We start from the raw sequence: 19979 nt of genomic DNA on the forward strand, positions 1-19979 counted from the left end.
TGTAGAACAGGCTGGTCTCGAACTCACAGAGATCCGCCTGCCTCTGCCTCCCAAGTGCTGGGATTAAAGGCGTGCGCCACCACCGCCCGGCAGTATTGATCTTTTTAATGGACATGTATTAAGAATAGAATTAAATACAAGCAGATCCAATTGTGTAATATTATTAGGTGAATTTGAGTGTTAAATAGTCATTAAGTTTTCTTTCCTGTGTTTTATAGGGCTTTTGCCTTTGCAGTCATCCTCATTTTATGGGAGCAGAGCTGGATCCAAGGACTACTCTTCTGGTGGCACTAACCTAGACAGGTATGAATTAGTTGTAGAATTATGAGTGTAGAAGTTGAAGGGCTCTCCTCCTTCATAATCTGGCTATTCTTTATACTTTTAGCTAATGCCCTAGTTTAAACACAGCAAAGTCAATTCCAACCATAACGTCATGATACTTTAGTTAGGAAGCAGTCTAGAGCTATTTTAATTTCATCTGTTTTGAAATGTGTCTAACAGTGAATAAACTGAGATTTGGAAATACCAATGTTATTCATGTTGACTGGCATTGGAGTCTTTCACACTGCATTTCCCATCCTCGCAAGAATGGGCATATTAAAGACTCAGGGCATTTTTACATTGCCTTTGTTTCCTATGCAGATACTAACTTGCAAAAATTAACAGATTTTTTTTCTTTTAAAAACTAAAGCCTCGCCGGGCGTTGGTGGCGCATGCCTTTAATCCCAGCACTCGGGAGGCAGAGGCAGGCGGATCTCTGTGAGTTCGAGACCAGCCTGGTCTACAAGAGCTAGTTCCAGGACGGGCTCCAAAAAAACCACAGAGAAACCCTGTCTCGAAAAACCAAAAAAAAAAAAACTAAAGCCTCATACAAGTATCTTTCATTGGAAAAGTTTTTCAGACATTTAACTTCTAGCCAGGTATGAATGCATGTTTGTAACCCCAGGAGGCAAGTAGGAAGTAGAATTAACACAAATTCAAAGCTGATATGGTCTACAAAGTGAGTTACAGGTCAGCTATGGGTACATAGCAATACTTTCTAAAAGTACGGTTGTGGGAGTTGGAGAGATTGCTCAATGGTTAAGAATATGGATCTTGCAGAACACCGAATTTCAATTCCTAGCACCCACATGGTGGTCCACAGCCATCTATAACTCCAGATTCAGAAAATCTAACACCTTTTTTTTTAATGTTTATTTTATTTATTTGTTATGTATACAATATTCTGTCTGTGTATATGCCTGCAGGCCGGAAGAGGGCACCAGACCTCTTTACAGATGGTTGTGAGCCACCATGTGGTTGCCGGGAATTGAACTCAGGACCTTTGGAAGAGCAGGCAATGCTCTTAACCACTGAGCCATCTCTCCAGCCCAATCTAACACCTTCTTCTGACATTCATGAGTACCAAGTATGCGCCTATGCACATAAGTGTGTTTGTGTAGGCTTCCCAGAACATTAGACACTGTATGAAGCTGGTTTCTAGAAAAGCCATATTTAAGCCAAGGCAAACATTCTTATAAACCTTCCAGGGGTTAGAATGATTGATGTGTTCTTCCTGGGGTTTGTTGAGTAGAGAGCAAGGATACAGACCAGTGTTACCTGCTTTCATTTGACTTGATTTGGAAGAAGATTTACAAGGGCTGGTGAGATGGCTTGGTGGTTAAAGGCATTTTCTCCCAAGCCCTATATTTTCAGTTTGATCCTTAGCATCCACCTGGTAGAACAAACTTCTGCAGATTGTCCTTTGACCCCCAAATGAGTGCCTGTATACACACATGTACATACATTCACACACACAAATGTTTTTAAAAAGTGAGTTAAGAACTTGTAATATAAAATCCTCTGCAAAAGTTTAGGACCAGAGGGAGAAATAGTGTAACACTTGGCAATAAGGCACCATCATAGAATAGAGCAGTGAGGAAACATTAAGTGTAAATGCAACTAAGAAACTTAGTTTGGGAATACCCTATGTCACTATAGAACTTTGGGAGAAAAGAAGAATAGATTCAAGGATATTGTCAATGAAATAGTGGATGAAAATGCTGAAACTCCTCAAATTGAAAAGCTTCAACAAATGCCAAACAAACAAGTAATATTTTAAAGACCCATATGGGAGCCAGGTGTTGTGGCAAATACCTTTAATCCCAGTACTTTGGAGGCAGAGACAGGTGCAGCTATAAGCTCAAGGCCATCCTCATCTAAAAAGCAAGTTCCAAGGCAGCAATATAGAAACCCTATCCCGAAAAACAACAAAACAAAAGATCCACATGGGTAAAATAGCATTTTGAAGCTATGAGAAAGAAAGTAAATATAATATAAAAATAAAGCAGATTGACATTTGCAACAAGAGAAACAGAGTTATTAACAGAATAAAGCATAAAAGATGCTGTACACGAATAAATTATAGTCTAGGAATATATACAAAGAATGTTTTATATATACATATATATATATATTTTTTTTTTTTGTTTGTTTGTTTGTTTGTTTTTCGAGACAGGGTTTCTCTGTGTCTTTGGAGCCTGTCCTGGAACTAACTCTTTAGACCAGGCTGGTCTCGAACTCACAGAGATCCGCCTGCCTCTGCCTCCCGAGTGCTGGAAGAATGTTATTTTTATCCAGAATGATGGCACACGTCTGCAACCTGAGCATCCAATATAGTGGGCCTATTTCAGTGAGTTCTAGACCAGTCTGGTCTACATAGAGAGTATAATGAGCCCTGTCTCAAAAGAAAGGAAAGGGGGAGAAAAAAAAACCCAAAAGCATAAGAATATAAAAGACCATTTCAGAGAAATATACAGTATAGAAATATGTTTAGCTTCAAGTATAATTAGGGATGCAAGTTAAAATAGCATTGAAGTCATATGCTACCAGAATAATAAAAGTTAATACTTGTGATGGTAAATAATAGAAATGTGAGGAGATGGAAATTCATTCAGTGAAGTGACACTTGTTTAATCTTTTTGGAAAACAATAATATATAGAAAAATTAAAAATGCCCCTTCTATTTCCACCTCCAAACAAACATTTAATACCTTTCTTTAAAGAAATAAAGAGCCGGGCGGTGGTGGCGCACGCCTTTAATCCCAGCACTTGGGAGGCAGAGGCAGGAGGATTTCTGTGAGTTCGAGACCAGCCTGGTCTACAAGAGCTAGTTCCAGGACAGGCTCCAAAAACCACAGAGAAACCCTGTCTCAAAAAAACAAAAAAAAAAAAAAAACAAAAACAAAAGAAATAAAGAAATCTTCTATGTGATTTGAAGTGATGAAGAGTATACTAACTTTGTCCATAACTAGGTAAACTGATGTGACATCCATAAAGTGTATGAAAATGAAATAAAAAGTGAAACTGTATAACCTTTCTCAAGCCATAAGCTTGGATTGTGTAGTCTGTAGGTGAAATATGTAAACTTAAGCTATCTGTTTTGTTTTTGTTTCTCTATTAACAATTAAACTTGAGATTTTCCTTTAAGTGACCATTATTATTATACTAATATTTCCCTTAAGTCTAAGACTGTGTTTCCCTTTGACATTGATTTTTCTGAATCTACTACAGAAAAAAGGTGGTAGTAGAAAAATTTTTATTTCATTTTTTTCGTTTTTAGGAGTAATGTTTCAAGCCAGACTCCTTCTGCCAAAAGAAGCTTGGGGTTTCTTCCCCAGCCAGCTCCTCTATCTGTTAAAAAACTGAGGTGTAACCAGGATTACACAGGCTGGAACAAACCTAGAGTGCCCCTCTCCTCTCATCAACAGCAGCTGCAAGGGTTGGTAAACTTGCTTTCTTACAGAGTGATTTAACTGAGTTATTCTCCATTTGTTGTGGATATTAATATAATGTTACATAATATAATAGATATGTTGTATGTAATACATAATATATAATGTTATTATAAAATATTTAGAAACTGGGTCACTTATTAAAGATTTGGTCATAGATATAAACAGTAAGTCCATTATCTGGTCTCCAAACAGTTTTAAGACCTTGACAGTGTTTCTACTGTGGGATGATCTTTCTGTACACTGTGAATATGTATTCCTCTCATTGGTTGATAATAAAAGCTGTTTGACCAATAGCCAAGTATGATAAGGTTAGGCAGAACAATCAGACTGAGAACTCAGATGAGGGAGATGCCAACCAGTCGCCAGATGGACAAGATGTATTAAAGCACGGGTAAAGCCATGAGACACAGGACAAAACATAGATTAATGGAAGTGGGTTAATTAAAAAGTAAAAACTAGTTAGTAATAAGCTTGAGAAATAGGCCTAACAGTTTGTAATTAAGATTCTGTGTGATTATTTGGGACTGCGTGGTCAGGATCCAAAGCTCTGCCTCTGTTTACATGTTTCTATCTGTCTGTCCATCTGTCTCTGTAATACCATCTTAAAGGAGAAATGAGTATTCTCTAACTCCATTTATTTTGACCAATATTCAGGTACTTTCATCATTTTTTATATATTCTTTCAACACAAAAAGAAATCATAGTGGTGGTGATAATAGTAGGTGCTCAGAATTAAACCCAGATACTTTCTAGAAGCTGCCTAGTGCTCTTGACTACTGAGCCAGTGCTTTTCAAGGTTCCTTTTTGTTTTGAGATAGGATTTTGTATAGTTAGATGACCTTGGACTCCTGATCCTCCTGTTTCCAGTTCTCAAATGCTAGGATTATAGGTATGTACCATAACATTTGATTATTCCTGTAATGTTTAATGGATTTCTTTTAGGATGAAGTCTTGGCAGAATTATTAACACTGAGGCTAGGAACTGGGTTCAGGTCTTCTGGAAGAGCAATCTCCTCCCCCTGCCCCTCAGTCTCCCTTAGTTTTTCAAGACAGTGTTTCTCTGTGTTGCCCTGACTATCCTTCCTGGAACTCACTCTGTAACCCAGGCTAGCATCAAACTCAGAGATCCACCTGTCTCTGCCTCGCAGGTCCTGGGATTAAAGGCGTCACCACCACTGCCAGGCAGACAGCATTTACCTGTCTTATTTTGAGGCCATCTTACCTTTCTCTCCATTGATCTTTTTCTCCTTTTCATATCGACTCCTCTTAAGTCCTTTTCTGGTCTGTGCCACACTGTTGACAATCTCACGAGTTACCCATTTTGACACTCTAGGTTCCTCTGGTGTTTTTTTCATTCCTGCATAATGGATGTACCTATCTCTAGAAATAAATCTTCTTTTCAGAACTCTTTCAGAAATTATAGAATTTTAGGTTGAATTACTCAGGTCCCAATACTCCTCTAAGGGGTGGAGCACATCTAAAAAGAAACTTTGGAAGACTAGAGGGTAATATCAACGCTTCTGTTTTCCATTGTCTGAACTGTGGATGCTCGGAGTTGGGACAGTAGGCTTATATGAAAACTAAATATGTGTAAGGGGTGATAAAACATCAGAAAAAGAAAAAGTCACTTCCAAAAAGTCTTAAGTACCAGGATAAGGCTCTGCCAAAGTGAAAGGAAAGCAATACTTGCTTGCTCCTCTTCCTCCTCTCCCACTTGTCACCACTACTGTCATGGTACATTAAAGGGATTTCACCTTACTAAATTAACAAAAGAGAGGACGAAATCCTCTCCACAAACAAAATTGGAATATAAGAAAGACGACTACTTCCCTGCAGAACAGCAGTAAGAAAAACAGGAAATATTAACTAAAATGTTTTAGCTAATAAAGAGTCTCTCAAAAGCAGCCATGAACTTAACTGAACTAGAGGTTTATTATCAATAAACTTGAACTATAATTAAACATTCTCAAACAAGGCTTTGGAAATAGTACAAAAAGTACCATGAATCAAGATTTTAAATTATATTAAAAATCAAAGACCCTGTCTCATTCATAAATAAACTACTGATATGTATGTAGGCCGACCAATAGAATAGGAGAGAAAATCCTAATTGTTGTAATGAAGATGCACTTTTTAAAGAAATTAGAATAGCCAATTTTGAAAAAGATAAGTTCATTACTAAATGTGTACAAGAATAATTCTAATAGAATCAGAGAAACCTGTTGTAAAAATTTTTAAGTCTGGGCTAAAGAGATGGCTCCGCCATTATAAGCACTTGCTGCTCTTGCAGAGAACCTGAAATCCATTTTCCAGGACCCTCATTTAGCCCCCTTACAACTGTCTGTAACTCCAGCTTCAGGGAATCTAATGGCCTCAAAGGGGTACCTGTATTTGAGTACACATACCCAAACACAGACACACGTGTATAATTAAAAATAAAATTTGAAATCTTTAATCTCTTCAGATATCAGATGTTATGGGTAAATTTTTCTGTTAACTTTCATGTAGGGAAAGGCTTTATAAGTTTGGTTCAAACTCAAGATTCAATATAAGAGTGATAAATTTGTGTAATGCTAAATTTTCCATAGGTAAGCACAAAAAAAGGGTCGATGAAATATTGGAAGTAAAATTTTACTGCATATAAATAAAGGGATGGTATTTTTATTATACAAAGAAGATTAATTGAAGGAAGTGGAGGGTAATAACAAAATAATGCGAAATGATTCCTTTTTAGTTTGCCTTGTAAAGTTATAATTGTTCTTAAAGCGGTTTCTTCAGGTCAGCAACAGCTGATGGCTTGTTAGAAATGCGTGTTTCCCTGCACCCCCGTTTTCCATACCTACTGAATGAGAAACAAGGTCCAGTAGTATGTAGTTTAACAAACCATCCAGGTGGTTTTGAAACCTTTATGCATGCTGAACATCACTTTTTTCCTTTCCAGATTCTCCAACTTGGGAAATACCTGCTATATGAATGCTATCTTACAATCTCTGTTTTCACTCCAGTCATTTGCAAATGATTTGCTTAAACAAAGTATTCCATGGAAGAAAATTCCACTCAATGCACTTATCAGGTAATGCTGATATATTTACTGAATAACCTCAGTGGTTTTTAAATAATAGGATTTGGGGAAGTTACATTGTTATGTGTTGTTGTTAGTAATTAGTCGTTAAAATATGCCACTGAATGTTTTTAAAATTTGCTAACCTGTCTCTCTTATTTATCAGACGCTTTGCAAACCTGCTTATTAAAAAAGATATTTCTAATTCAGAGACCAAAAAAGAACTACTCAAAAAGGTTAAAAATGCTATTTCAGCTACTGCAGAAAGATTCTCTGGCTATGTGCAAAATGTAAGTGTTAATTAGTTTTAAATGTTTTAGATACAGAAAATTGAAATTATCTTTTCACCTAATTTTTATTTTAAAATGTTATCTGTGTAATGTCACGTGGGATGGTAAAACCTAAGGAGTTGTCGTAACTTTTAATATGATTCCTGTGTGTTTTATGCTGTTTGGATTTTGTTTTGTTTTGTTTTGTTTTGTTTTTGAGCCAGTCTCTCATGTAACCCAGACCAGGTTGAAGCATGATATATGTATATATGTATTTATAGCCAAGAGTGACTTTGAAACTCTGGTCCTGCTGCCTCCACCTCCCAGATGCTGGGATTACAAGTGTTATCAATATGTTTGGTTTATGTAGTATTATGGCTTGAACCAAAAGCTTTACATATTCTAGGCAAGCACTCTACCAACTGACCTACATCCTCAGCCTCCCTACTTTTTTGAACCAGATTCATGCTGTGTAGTTCAGGCTGGTCTAGGATTCTCCTCCTTCGCAAGAGGAGAGATTATAGGCTTATTCCACCATGTCTAGCTTTAGCATACTTAATTTATAGATGCAGGTTGCCAGTGAAAAATTTTTATTTATTTATTTATTGGTTTTCCAAAACAGGGTTTCTCTGTACTCTTGGAGCCTCTCCTGGAACTAGCTTTTGTACACCAGGCGGGCCTCAAACTCACAGAGAGTTGCCTATCTCTGCCTCCCGAGTGCTGGGTTTAAATGCATGCACTACCACCTCCCAGACCAAAAAAAAAAATATATATATATATATATATATATATATATATATATCTTTTTTAAACAAAGAGTTGTTTGTTTATTTATGATAATATAATTGAATAGTTAAAATTTTCAATTCTAAAGACTGGAAGCTGGCTTAGCAGTTAAGGGTACACTTACTGCTCTTAAAGGGGACCCAAATTTGTTCTCAAGACCCATATCAGATACTCAACAACTGCCTATAATTCTAACTCCAGGATCCAACACCTCAGGCTATTAGTGCTTGCAGTGCATTCATAATGCACATAACCCCTGCCACATACACACACTAAATCTTATATACATACTAAATCTTAAACGTTAAAGTTTTCCATGGTTTGTTAAGGTTTCTTATTAGTCAGGTTGGTTTGTTGTTGTTTTGTTTGTTTTTTATTGTTTTCTTGTTACTGTTTGGTTTGTCAGGGAGAGTTGGTGCTGGGTTTTGAACCCTAGGACTCAAACATTCTAGGCAATTAATTGTCTTCCACTGAGCTAAATCTCTAAACTTGTACTTTTTCAAAAGCTATAAATACTCAAACCCTATCAGAATAAGACCGACCCTGTTCAGTCTTGTTATCTTTTGACTTTTAGGTGCTTTAGTTTTATAAATAGTTTGATAAACTATGATGAGAAATGATTTGCTCTGATGACAGATATCATCTTTTTAGGATGCTCATGAATTTTTAAGCCAGTGCTTAGATCAGCTGAAGGAGGATATGGAAAAACTGAATAAAACTTGGAAGACAGAACCTATCCTTGGAGAAGAAAATTCACCAGATGCTTCAGCTACTAAAGTGTTCACTTGCCCTGTTATTGCAAACTTGGAGTTTGAGGTTCAGCACTCCATTATCTGTAAAGCGTATGTAATCTCTAAGCAAACTTTTAACCCTTCTTAGTCCTGTATGGCAAGTGGCTTACTTATTTTTTGATTCCTTTCTTTCCCACAGGGAAAATACAAATACACAAATACCATCAAAACTTTTTTTTTTCTTTCAGTCTTTCAGTTCTTTTGGGTTCGGGTTTTTGAAACAGAATCTTACTATGTAATGTAGCTCAAGCTGTCCTAGAACTTGGCATCTTCATATCGCACCTTCCCATTGCTGATGGACAGGACAGACATGATTTACCATACCTGTCATTCTTTTCTTTTTGCTTCATCTTATTCATTATTGACTGAATCAGGCAGAGGACAGGTTTTTAGGCTTTTCTTTTTGTTTTGTTTTTGTTGTTTTTAAAAATATTTATTTATTGATTATGTATACAATATTCTGTCTGTGTGTATGTCTGCAGGCCAGAAGAGGGCACCAGACCTCATTACAGATGGTTATGAGCCGTTGCTGGGAATTGAATTCAGGACCTTTGGAAGAGCAGGCAATGCTCTTAACCACTGAGCCATCTCTCCAGCCCTTGTTTTTGTTTTTTGAGACAGGATTTCTCTGTATAACAACCCAGGCTGTTCTGGAACTGTTTTGTGGACCACGCTCTCACTACACCAGGCTTGATTATTAGACTTTTTTTTTTTTTTTTGCAGCAGACTCTTTTACCACTAACCCATCTTCCTTGGTCACTATTTTTATAACAATGCTTAATGAGGTAATAGCCAAAGATAATTGAAATAGTTCTTGATACACTTTTTGTTGTTTGTCTTATGAGTCAGCGTCATACCATATATGTCAGGGTAACCTTAACTAACAGATCTGCCTGCCTCTATTTGCAAATCCTGAGATTAAAGGATTACATTATCACAACCAACTGTGATACACTTTTGTTCTAACTCAATAGTTAGTGGTTGATTTGTGGGTTGCTTTTTGTTTGATTTTCTGAGGCAGAGTCTCTCTTTGTTGTCCTGGCTGGCTTAGTTTGTTATGTAGACCATGCTGGCCTCAAATTCCCAGATATCCTCCTATCTCTGCCTCCTAAGTGCTGGAATTAAAGTGTGCACCACCACACCTGGCTGATTTTTTTTTTCCCCAAGGCAGGATGTTACTATGTTGCCTCAGACTTGTAGTCCTGCTGACTCAACCTTTAAGTGCTAGAGTTACTGGTGTTAGCTACAGTACTTGACTGGAAACAGTTTTTTGTTTGGTTACTGTTTGTTTGAGGTTTACTTATTTTATGTATATGTGTATTTTTCCTGCATGTATGTATATGCAGAGTTCAGAAAAGGGTATCACATCCCCCAGAACTAGACTTGTGGATGGATGGTTGTAAGCTACCTTATGGGTGTTAGGAACAAAATCTGAGTTCTGTGTAAGAACTGAGCTCATTCTTCAGTCGTTAGAAACATTTTTTTTTTAATTTTTTTTTTTGTTGTTTTGTTTTTTTCGAGACAGGGTTTCTCTGTAGCTTTGGTGCCTGTCCCGGAACTAGTTCTTGTAGACGAGGCTGGCCTCGAACTCCCAGAGATCCTGCCTCTGCTTCCCGCGTGCTGGTATTAAAGGTGTGTGCCACCACCGCACGGCCTAGAAACAAATTTTTATTTTTTTTTATTATCTTTATTTATTTATTTTTATTTTTCGAGACAGGGTTTCTCCGTAGGTTTTTTGTTGTTGTTGTTGTTGTTCCTGCCCTGGAACTAGCTCTTCTACACCAGGCTGGCCTCGAACTCACAGGGATCCGCCTGCCTCTGCCTCCCGAGTGCTGGGATTAAAGACGTGAGCCACCACTGCCCAGCAGAAACAAAATTTTAAAGGTAATATTTGGTCAATGCTTTTCATTTGTCTTTTTCAGCACTTTTAATTTTATTCAAAGTTGAGCCACAGTAGCTTTCTGCCACAGTTAAAGACCAGGGCTATAAGAATGTATTTTACTAAGTTCCTCTCACAGGCAGAATTCTAAGGTAATCTTTGCCTTTGTATGATTCCATATTCTTTGAGTGTGTAAAGTCCATGATGATTCTGAGCTGTCACTCCTGTGTGATGAGACTTTATCTAGCTGCAAAAATTTTGCTTATATGATCAAGACTACTACTCTTACCCTTGAATTATTATTATTACTTTTTGTAAGAGATAATCTTCATGGCCCAGAGCAGATCACACTTTTTAAATCTGGATCTAGAGGTAGAAACAGGACATTTTAGTAGAAGTCAGAGAGGTGTGCTTCTTTATGGAAGAAAATAATTAAGATTGTAGTGTGGAAACCAGAAAGAAGGTTTTAGAGATTAAGAGCACTGGCTGCTCTCTTCTCGAGGTCCTGAGTTCATTCCCCAGCAACCACATGGTAGCTCACAACCATCTATAAGGAGATCTGGTGCCCTCTTCTGGCATGCAGGCATACATGCAAGCAGAACACTGTATTTAATTTATAAATCTTTTTTAAAAAAGATTGTATTATGCTATTCATGTATATTGGACCTTAAGCTCTATAGGGGAAGAAGGTATCAAGTATAGTTTTCTTTATGTATGGATTTTTATTTGTATGTATGTAAATATGTACATATTTATAGGTATGTATTTTTATAGTCCCAATTTTACACTAATCTCATCTCATCCTTACAGGTGTGGAGAGATTATTCCGAAAAGAGAACAGTTTAATGATCTCTCCATTGACCTTCCTCGGAGGAAAAAACCTCTCCCTCCTCGTTCAATTCAAGATTCTCTTGATCTTTTCTTTAGGGTAATATCTTTGATATATTCATATAACTCAGTTTTATATTTATAAGTAATTATGTTTTCTTTAAGGCAGAGTTTGACTAAATTATTTGCAAAGAAAACTAGTGAAAGTATTTATAAATAATGATAAACTTGGTTAAAGCTGCTAAAGAAGAAAACTGGCTTTCTAAATAGATTGAATGTTTAGCTAAATGCTGCTTGTTTTAAGGAACCTTAAAGGCTGTTTCTTGTTGGGCACTGGTAGCGCATGCCTTTAATCCCAGCATTTGGGAGGCAGAGGCAGGAGGATTTTTGTGAGTTCAAGACCAGCCTGGTCTACAGAGCAAGTTCCAGGACAGGCTCCAAAACTGCAGAGAAACCCTGTCTCAAAACACACACAAACACACATAAAAGCTGTTTCTTGTAAACAAATATGAACGCAAAGCATTTGAAATGATCTTTTGTCAAATTTGGCAACATGAATTAAATTTGGAGATACAATGAGTAGTTATGAGAGCTGAGGAATGAAAATATACTCTTTTCTTAGGTTGTGTATCCTAGTAGGAACAAGAAGGGAGAATCAGGTGTGTGTGTCTGGGGGAGAGATTGAGAAAGTTTCTGGGGGCATAGTCAGATTTATTGTGTGACCTTAGAACTGGTGGGAATTTGCTAAGATTCTTCTTCATCTGTATTGATGGTCCTTTTTTGTTGTAGCAAATTGGCAGGGTTTTCTTCCTATAGTTTAATAAAAATTCTGTTGTTTAAATGATGACTGTTGAGTTTCCTCAGCAGATGGCTACTCCGTCTCTCTGTTGTTGTTTACTCATTCTCTACTATTCTTGTTATTATTGTCGCTGAAGATTTTCTTGTGTATCTTTATCCCCCCTTTTAAGGATTTCTTGTTTCAGTTTTCTCTAGGTAATGATATCCACCCCAAACTTTGGTCCTTTTAGAGCAGTTGTTCTTAGTGGGCTGTCACCAGAAGATTGAGTTCCATTGTAAGAAAGGGGTAGAGTTACACCTAACAGACCAGGAACTCCGCCTAACCTGAAGGTGATCTTATCTCTGCTATAGCCAACTGTTAAAATCTGGATATACTCTTGGCAGCCATTCTTGTGTATCCTATGGGGAACAATTAAGATCTGCTTCATTAGAGTCTAGTTACTATCATAAATTGAGATGTTTCCTTGGTAAAGAAGGAATTAGGAATTCTGAAAATAGGAGACATGATATCATAAATAAGTATTTTAAAGATTAGGTCTAAATTCGGTATTCTTTGGCTCTGCACACAGCATTTAAAACTGGTTCAGAGTTGTCATTCCCCTGAACTAGTGAGACTAAAGATTGTTTGCATTTAGTGGGTTAATGCCAATTCAATTTCATCCTTATTTTTCTCTCTTATCTTTTTATAGGCAGAAGAGCTTGAGTATTCTTGTGAAAAGTGTGGTGGAAAGTGTGCTCTTGTCCGACACAAATTTAACAGGCTTCCCAGGTAAATTTGTTGCCTTTTTAGAAAGTGTATATCTCTAATTCACTGGGAATATAGTTTGGGAATATACAGTGTTTACCTACTATGTACAGAGCTCTAGATTTGATCCCTAAACTCAATAAAAAGCAGACAAACTTAACACTATGAATTCATAAGGATCTTCAAAGCTTGTGGATAAAAGGAAGATGGACTAGAGAGACAGCTCAGTAGTTAGGAGCATTAGCTACTTACTCTTGCAAAGGACCTGATTCATTTTCCAACACCCATTTGGTGGCTTACAATCATCTATAACTTTAGTTTCAAGGGAATCAATGCCTACATATACATGCAGGCAAAATACCCATACCCATAAATATATATATATATGAATAAAAAGAGAATTTCGAATACTGTAGAGAAAGTCTTTCAGTCTCTGGAAAAAGACAAAAAGAGGATGCAGTTAGTAACACTGGCTCTAAAGTTTTCTTTGGTAATAATTGTAACAGTTGTATAGTTTGAGGATGAGGATCCCTTCTGATATACTTGAGCCAGAAGCTTCTTGTATTTTGTCATACTTACATATGCATCATGAGATTCAGGGTTTGAGTGTATGCAGGTCTAAGCACTAATGTTCATTCATATGTACATTATGTACATAGCCTAAAGAAAATTTTATATAGTATTTTCAGTGTCCGTGCTTTTTTTGTTTTGTTTTTCGAGACAGCGTTGCTCTGTGTAACAGGCCTGCTGTCCTAGATTTCACTCTGTTGACCAGATCCTCCTGCCTCTGCCTGGTGTTAAAGATGTGCACCGCCACTGCATCTTTTCATGTAAAATAGGTATAGAATTTCTCACCGTAGCATTATCTAAGTTCTCTAAATTTCAGATTTGGGAGCCTATTCGATTTTGAATTTTTGCATTAGGGATGTCATTTGTTTTTGCTATGGTCTCCTTCCTTCTCTTATCCATCAAGAAAAAAGTGCCGCAGACACATAGGACATAGGAGAAGCAACTTACTACATTTGGCACATTCCTTTTTCAAAGGATCTTAAAAAGTCATTAGATTTCCTATAATCATAGAAGAATTTTCTGCCTTGGATAAAATCAGTTTACATTGTGTTAGTACTGTACATAAGATGAAGCTAGGTGCAGAAATTATGATGTGGTTACAAGATACCTTTTAGTGCTTCCCAGGATTAGAGCTCTCTGCCACAAACCACATGATTATTAGCATTAAGTATTTATGTGGCACTCTGCCTGTACCAGAGAACTTTAGTTTCTTTTATTAGCTTCAAATTTTCTGTAAATGTATCCTTTCTGGAATCTAGGCTCCAGGGAAAAGTTCTTTTGCATTCTGTAATCCATTCCTTTCTAGAAAATAAGTTTTCAGAGAAATTACTTTTTAAGTCATAGCAGTATTATCATTTTTTGTGTTTTTAAAAGATTATATTTATTAATGTTATGAGGCAATAAGAAGGGAAGAAGAAATTTGAAGATAAAATTTAGATTAGTCACTAACTTTATGAAGTTCAAAATACTAAGGTGGTTCTGGAGATCTGGAGAGATGGCTCAGCAGAGTACTGGCTGTTTTTTTAGATGGTCTGGGTTCAATCCCAGCACCTACTTTTTTGTGTTGCTTTTTGTTTGTTTGGGGTTATTTGTTTGTTTGTTTTTGTTTTTGAGATAGAGTTTCTCTGCATAGTTCTTCCTGTCCTGGGACTCTTTGTATGTATACCAGGATACCCTTGAACTTACAAAATTCTGCCTGCCTCTGAGTTTAAAAAGCATGGGCTACCATACTCAGCCCACATGGTGACTTAAAACTGTCTGTAGCTCCATTCTCAGAAGATCTGATTTTTTTTTCCTACTTTTCCCTTTCTGAAGTTATATAATTTTTTAATTTTTTAAAGTTTATTTTACATACAGACCCTTCCTCTTCCCCTCCTGTCCCCTCCTCCCACATCTGATTCCTTACCCCCATTTTCTCCCCCTTCATTCATAAAAGGGCAGGCCTCCCATGGGAGTCAACAATTGATTCCTCCTGCACCATGCGCACAGAACATAACATGTAGAGAAAACATGCCTGCACATAAAATAAAAAAATTTCAAATAGTGTAAATAAAATATTAAGTAAATACATCTATTTCCTTCCAGTACTGTACTTGTATTAAGTGTCAGTTTGTTCTAAACTTGTTATATGAAATAGATGCCTCTGAATCTTAAATACTAATTATTAGTCCTCCAAGCCACTGTCTTCTTTTGCCCTGTATATTTTGGAACTCACTGTGTAGCCCAGGATGACTTTCAATTTGAAGTAATCTTTTGGCTTTTATCTCCTAAGTGCTGGGATTACAGCTGTGCACCACTAGGTCTAATTCTACATCTGTTTTATATTTTGGATATTTCTAGTATTGGAATTGAAAGCAGGACCTCTCACAAGCCAATCAAGCACAATGCCACCAGGCCACTTCTCAGCTCTCTGCTTTTATCATTGAAAGGCCTAACACCTTTATCAAGACTTACTTTTTTATTCTGCCTCAACTGGATCAGTATATCCTTTTACATTGTAAATTAGGAGGCCACGAGTTGAAAAAAAAAATTCTTCTTGGTGCTAGAGGCCTATCCCAGGGTCTCGTGCATGTAAGGCAAATATTCTACCCATGAGCTATAGCCAAAGTCGTTTTTAAGTTTTTGTAGGGTCTTCCTAAGTCACTAAGATTGACCTTGAACTCATAATTCTGCTTCAGCCTTCTGAGTTCTAGGATTAGAGTCCTATCCCACATGAAGAGAAATATAATCAGTAATTTCAACTTGCAAATTTTTTGAGTTTGTGGCTTCTGTGATAGAGGCCTGTGCAGAATGAACACACAGAGTTTTCTAAGGCGAGACAGTTTTTTGCCAAAACTGAAGCTTAAATCTGATTAAAATTTTGAGTTTCAAATTTAGAAATTCTTATGGGTTATGAAATGTATTTAATCTATAAGGCAGAAGTTAGGTGAAATTAGATGACAGTTAGCTTATAGTAGTAATAATAACAAAAAGGAACAAGAAGAGCTACATGTCTGTTGAAGGAAGCTGCGGGCCTGCTTTTCTGCCACCCAGCTCCCAGCCGCCTGGCTAGCTTATGCCCCAAAATAACAACACACAAACTGTATTCATTTAAACACTGCATGGCCCATTAGCTCTAGCTTCTTACTGCCTAATTTTTACATCTTGATTACCCATTTCTATTAATGTGTGTAGCACCCCAAGGTGCACTTACCGGGAAAATTCTAGCCTACGTCCATCCTGGGTCGGAGCTTCAACACGTCTGCACGGGAGAGGGGAGCATGGCATGTGAGCTCACTTCCTCTTCCTCTCAGCATTCTGTTATTTTTACTCCACCCACCTATGTTCTAACCTATCAAGGCTAACCAGTTTCTTTATTAATTAACCAATGACCTTCCTCCATCATTTCCCCTTTTTCTGTTTAAACAAAAAAAAAAGGAAGGCTTTAACTTTAACATAGCAAAATTACATATAACAAAACAGTTATCAAGTAAAAATTACAATATTTACATCTATTTTATCTTTATCATAACTAAGGAAAACTATAACTAACTATTCTTCAACTCCATCAAAGACTCCAGAAAGATACAATATTATCTAAGCAAACAAGAAATAAGCAACTTTCAAACTCTAGAAATGACAGAGACATCTCGCTGCCTTGACAGTCACCCAAAGTTTCTCTGTACCATTGGGGCATCCATCTTCGGCCTACAGGCCCATAGTATCCAGAGACATTTCCATGAAGCAGGAAATTTCAAAGTCAGTTCAGTCACTATCTGTTGTGTCCTGCAGAATGTCTTGCAGACTCCTTCATGAATCAGGAACCCCGAAAGATCATCTCACCTTTAGGCAAGTTCAGTAGTCCTCTCTCTGGGGGTTCTCTGTGTCCAGTTTATGCAATAGTCCAGGCTAGAGCAGTTTCTTGCCCAAATGGCTATCAAACTCCATAAGGATCCTCTTTGATACCCATCTTCTTCTTGAAGTAGATTGGTGTTTCCAGGAGCAGACATTTCTCATTGTCATGAAAAACCCTAAGTTATTAAAACATTAAATAGCATATTCCGTAGTCTTTGAAAGATATGAAGAATGCCGATCTAACTGAAATATATATCTATATATCTAGAAAATCTAACTAACATGACTACAAACTTGACTATTATTAATGATTATCCATTAACAATCTATATACATTACATTTTTAAATGAACTACACAATCACAATACCTTAATCAAGATCAGAAACACATATACATATAACAAAATTGACCTTAAATTTAAATCACTAAAGCAAAATCCATATCAATGTAAATTATTCACATCTCTATCATATCCCCCTTTAAATGTAAAAGAACATTTATAAACAATATTTGGGAACATGGGCGCAGTTATTTCTCTCCAAACTGCTTTGTGCTGAATGGGGGCGCTGTTATTTAGGTCTTTCATGGTATAACCTGTGTGCCAGGTTCATCTCAGTCAGCAGTTGAGTGAAGTAATTTTCTGAAAGTGTTCACAGCAACCTTTCAGGAGGGTGTGGTCTATCATACCATACAGGGATAGAAGCAATCCACAGGGTTTCATCCTCTGTGAAAACAAAAGAAGAAACTCCTTTCCAAAGCATCATGTCCTTAGATCCAAATTTTAAAGTCAAGGTATTTTCAAAATATCTGTCTTGGATTAGTTCAGCAGCATTTATAAACAAATAATCTTTTAGCAGCTGTTGCTTCTTCCTCACTATTAAAACTATTCAAAGAGAGCATAATAGCGTACAGTATCAAAATTCTCTGTTTATTTTCCATCTTTGTACGGCTTTATTTTAACTCTATTTTGTTTATTTTTACTTTTATTTTTTGAGACAGGTTCTCTGTTATATCTTTGTCCTGGAATAACTCTGTAGACCAGGCTGTCCTTGAACTCTCAGAGATCCATCTGTCTCTGCCTCCCAGGCGGTGGGATTAAAGGTGTGTCCTACCTCACCCAACTACTCTCTTTCTTCCTTTTTTTTTTTACTTTAAGAACTTTAACTTTTAGCCTGCATATATTTTTAACACACTGTAAATTATTTAAAGGTTTTCGTTTTTTGTTTTGTTTTTGAATCTCTCTTTACTGTATCTCTCTCTTTTTATCTGACCACATGAGCCTTTAAGTTACTGAGCAATATGGGTAGGATTAAAGCCGTTGCTTTGCCGACTACATCCAGCCCATTCCTTAGCTTTCAGCCTCATGGCTGAGGTACCGGCTGTAGCCATGTTTATTGCCACAAGTCTATGGTGTTTCAAGGTCCCTGCCAGCAAGCAAGCTTCAACAATGTGCTTGCAAACCACACGAACCGCCTGCCTGAAAGATTCAGAGTTTGCCATGGCAGGATGGCCCAGAAAGCCGGCATTTGAAAACAGCACAGCTTTTTTCTTCCTATGGCTGAAAACCGAAAAGCATGCGTTCGGCTTTTCATCAACATCATTTAAGTGTTTCTTGGCAGAACCTCTTAAAAGAGGTGCAGGGTTTTGCAGCTAAAGCTGAGTCAGGAAGCCTCTCTTAGATGAGAGAGCTTGCTTGCCTCTAGCAAGCAGAGCAGACCCGAGAAATTGCTGCTACCACGTTGGGCGCCATTCTGTAGTAAGAGTTGCGGGCCTCTTCCCACAGCCCGACTCCTGGCCGCTTGGCTAGCTTATACCCCGAAATAACAACACACAAACTGTATTCATTTAAACACTGCCTGACCCATTTCTATTAATGTGTGTAGCACCCCAAGGTGCGCTTACCGGGAAAATTCTAGCCTACATCCATCCTGGGTGGGAGCTTCAACGCATCTGCACTGGAGAGGGGAGCATGGCGTCTGAGCTCACTTCCTCTTCCTCCCAGCATTCTGTTCTGTTTACTCCACCCACCTATGTTCTAACCTATCAGGGCCAAGCACTTTCTTTATTAATTAACCATTGACCTTCCTCCATCACATGTCTTTTTAGATTCAGACCAGAGTCAACATGCAAATGATTTACATAATGTTTTTGTTAGTGGGTAAAGTTTTCTGGTTTTCCTCTTAGTTTTCTCTAGAGACAGTGCTTCTAAAATAAGAGAATTAGGGCCAGTAAAATGGCTCAAAGGATAAATGTACTTGCTGCCAAGCCATTGATTTGAGTTCAATTCCCCAGAACCCACTTGGTAGGAGAAAAGTGGCTCACAGAGAGTCTGATTTCCAAACGGATACCATGGCCCACATTCATATATAAACAAAGTAAATAGGTATAGTAAAATAAGAATAATCTCAGTGGCTAGAAAATTAGCTTCATTGAGAAAATGCTTGCCCAATGTTCAGGAAACCTTAGTTTCAATCCCAGGTCCCGCATAAAACCTGTCTTTGTGAGGAGTGTCTGCTATCCCAGCTCTCTTAGCACTTGAAAGGTTGAGGTGGGAGGACTGGAAGTTCAAGGTCATCCTTAGTTTGTAGCCAGCCTGGATTGCGAGAGACTCTAGCTCTAGAATAAATAAAAATGATTAATCTTGAAATACCAGAGAGTTAAACATAGCACGTAGGAATTGAAACTTCCAGACAAGCCAGGGTTAAAGATTACTTGTTAATGTTCTATCCAAGACTGTAAAGGGGGGAGGGGGGGCGCCTTAGATGGGAAGTAGCTAGGACTGGTAAGAGAGGAGGGTGGAGAAACTGATTGATATGTAAAATAAATGGAAAGAAAGTTATTTTAAGAAAAAGGCTGGTGGAAGTGGTGTATGCCTTTAATCCCAGCACTTGGGGTACAGAGACAGGTGGATCTCTGAGTTCAAGGCCTGGTCTACAAGAGCTAAACAACAACAACAAAAAGATCATATCCCCAAAAAGAAAAATCTTGAAATAATGTTGGTCACCATTATGCATAAGGGCTACTATATAATATTCAGTCTGATAGACTTTTTTTTTTTTTTTTTTTTTTTGGTTTTTCGAGACAGGGTTTCTCTGTAGCTTTGGAGCCTGTCCTGGAACTCCCTTGGTAGACCAGGCTGGC

At 37.4% G+C, this 19979-nt stretch overlaps 1 protein-coding gene across 2 annotated transcripts in view; it reads left to right on the plus strand.

The window, feature by feature from the left end:
• Window positions 1–19979, plus strand: part of Usp37 (ubiquitin specific peptidase 37) — a 68704-nt gene that overhangs the window by 23976 nt on the left and 24749 nt on the right. For both annotated transcript variants that reach the window (XM_005361634.1, XM_026786192.1), the window contains 7 exons: window positions 219–303; window positions 3602–3760; window positions 6718–6849; window positions 7004–7127; window positions 8544–8734; window positions 11373–11490; window positions 12878–12957. In XM_005361634.1, coding sequence (XP_005361691.1) covers window positions 219–303; window positions 3602–3760; window positions 6718–6849; window positions 7004–7127; window positions 8544–8734; window positions 11373–11490; window positions 12878–12957 — 889 coding nt within the window. The remainder of the gene's footprint in view (window positions 1–218; window positions 304–3601; window positions 3761–6717; window positions 6850–7003; window positions 7128–8543; window positions 8735–11372; window positions 11491–12877; window positions 12958–19979) is intronic.

This window comes from Microtus ochrogaster, linkage group LG4, assembly GCF_000317375.1.
Source record: "Microtus ochrogaster isolate Prairie Vole_2 linkage group LG4, MicOch1.0, whole genome shotgun sequence".
Lineage (NCBI taxonomy): Eukaryota > Metazoa > Chordata > Mammalia > Rodentia > Cricetidae > Microtus > Microtus ochrogaster.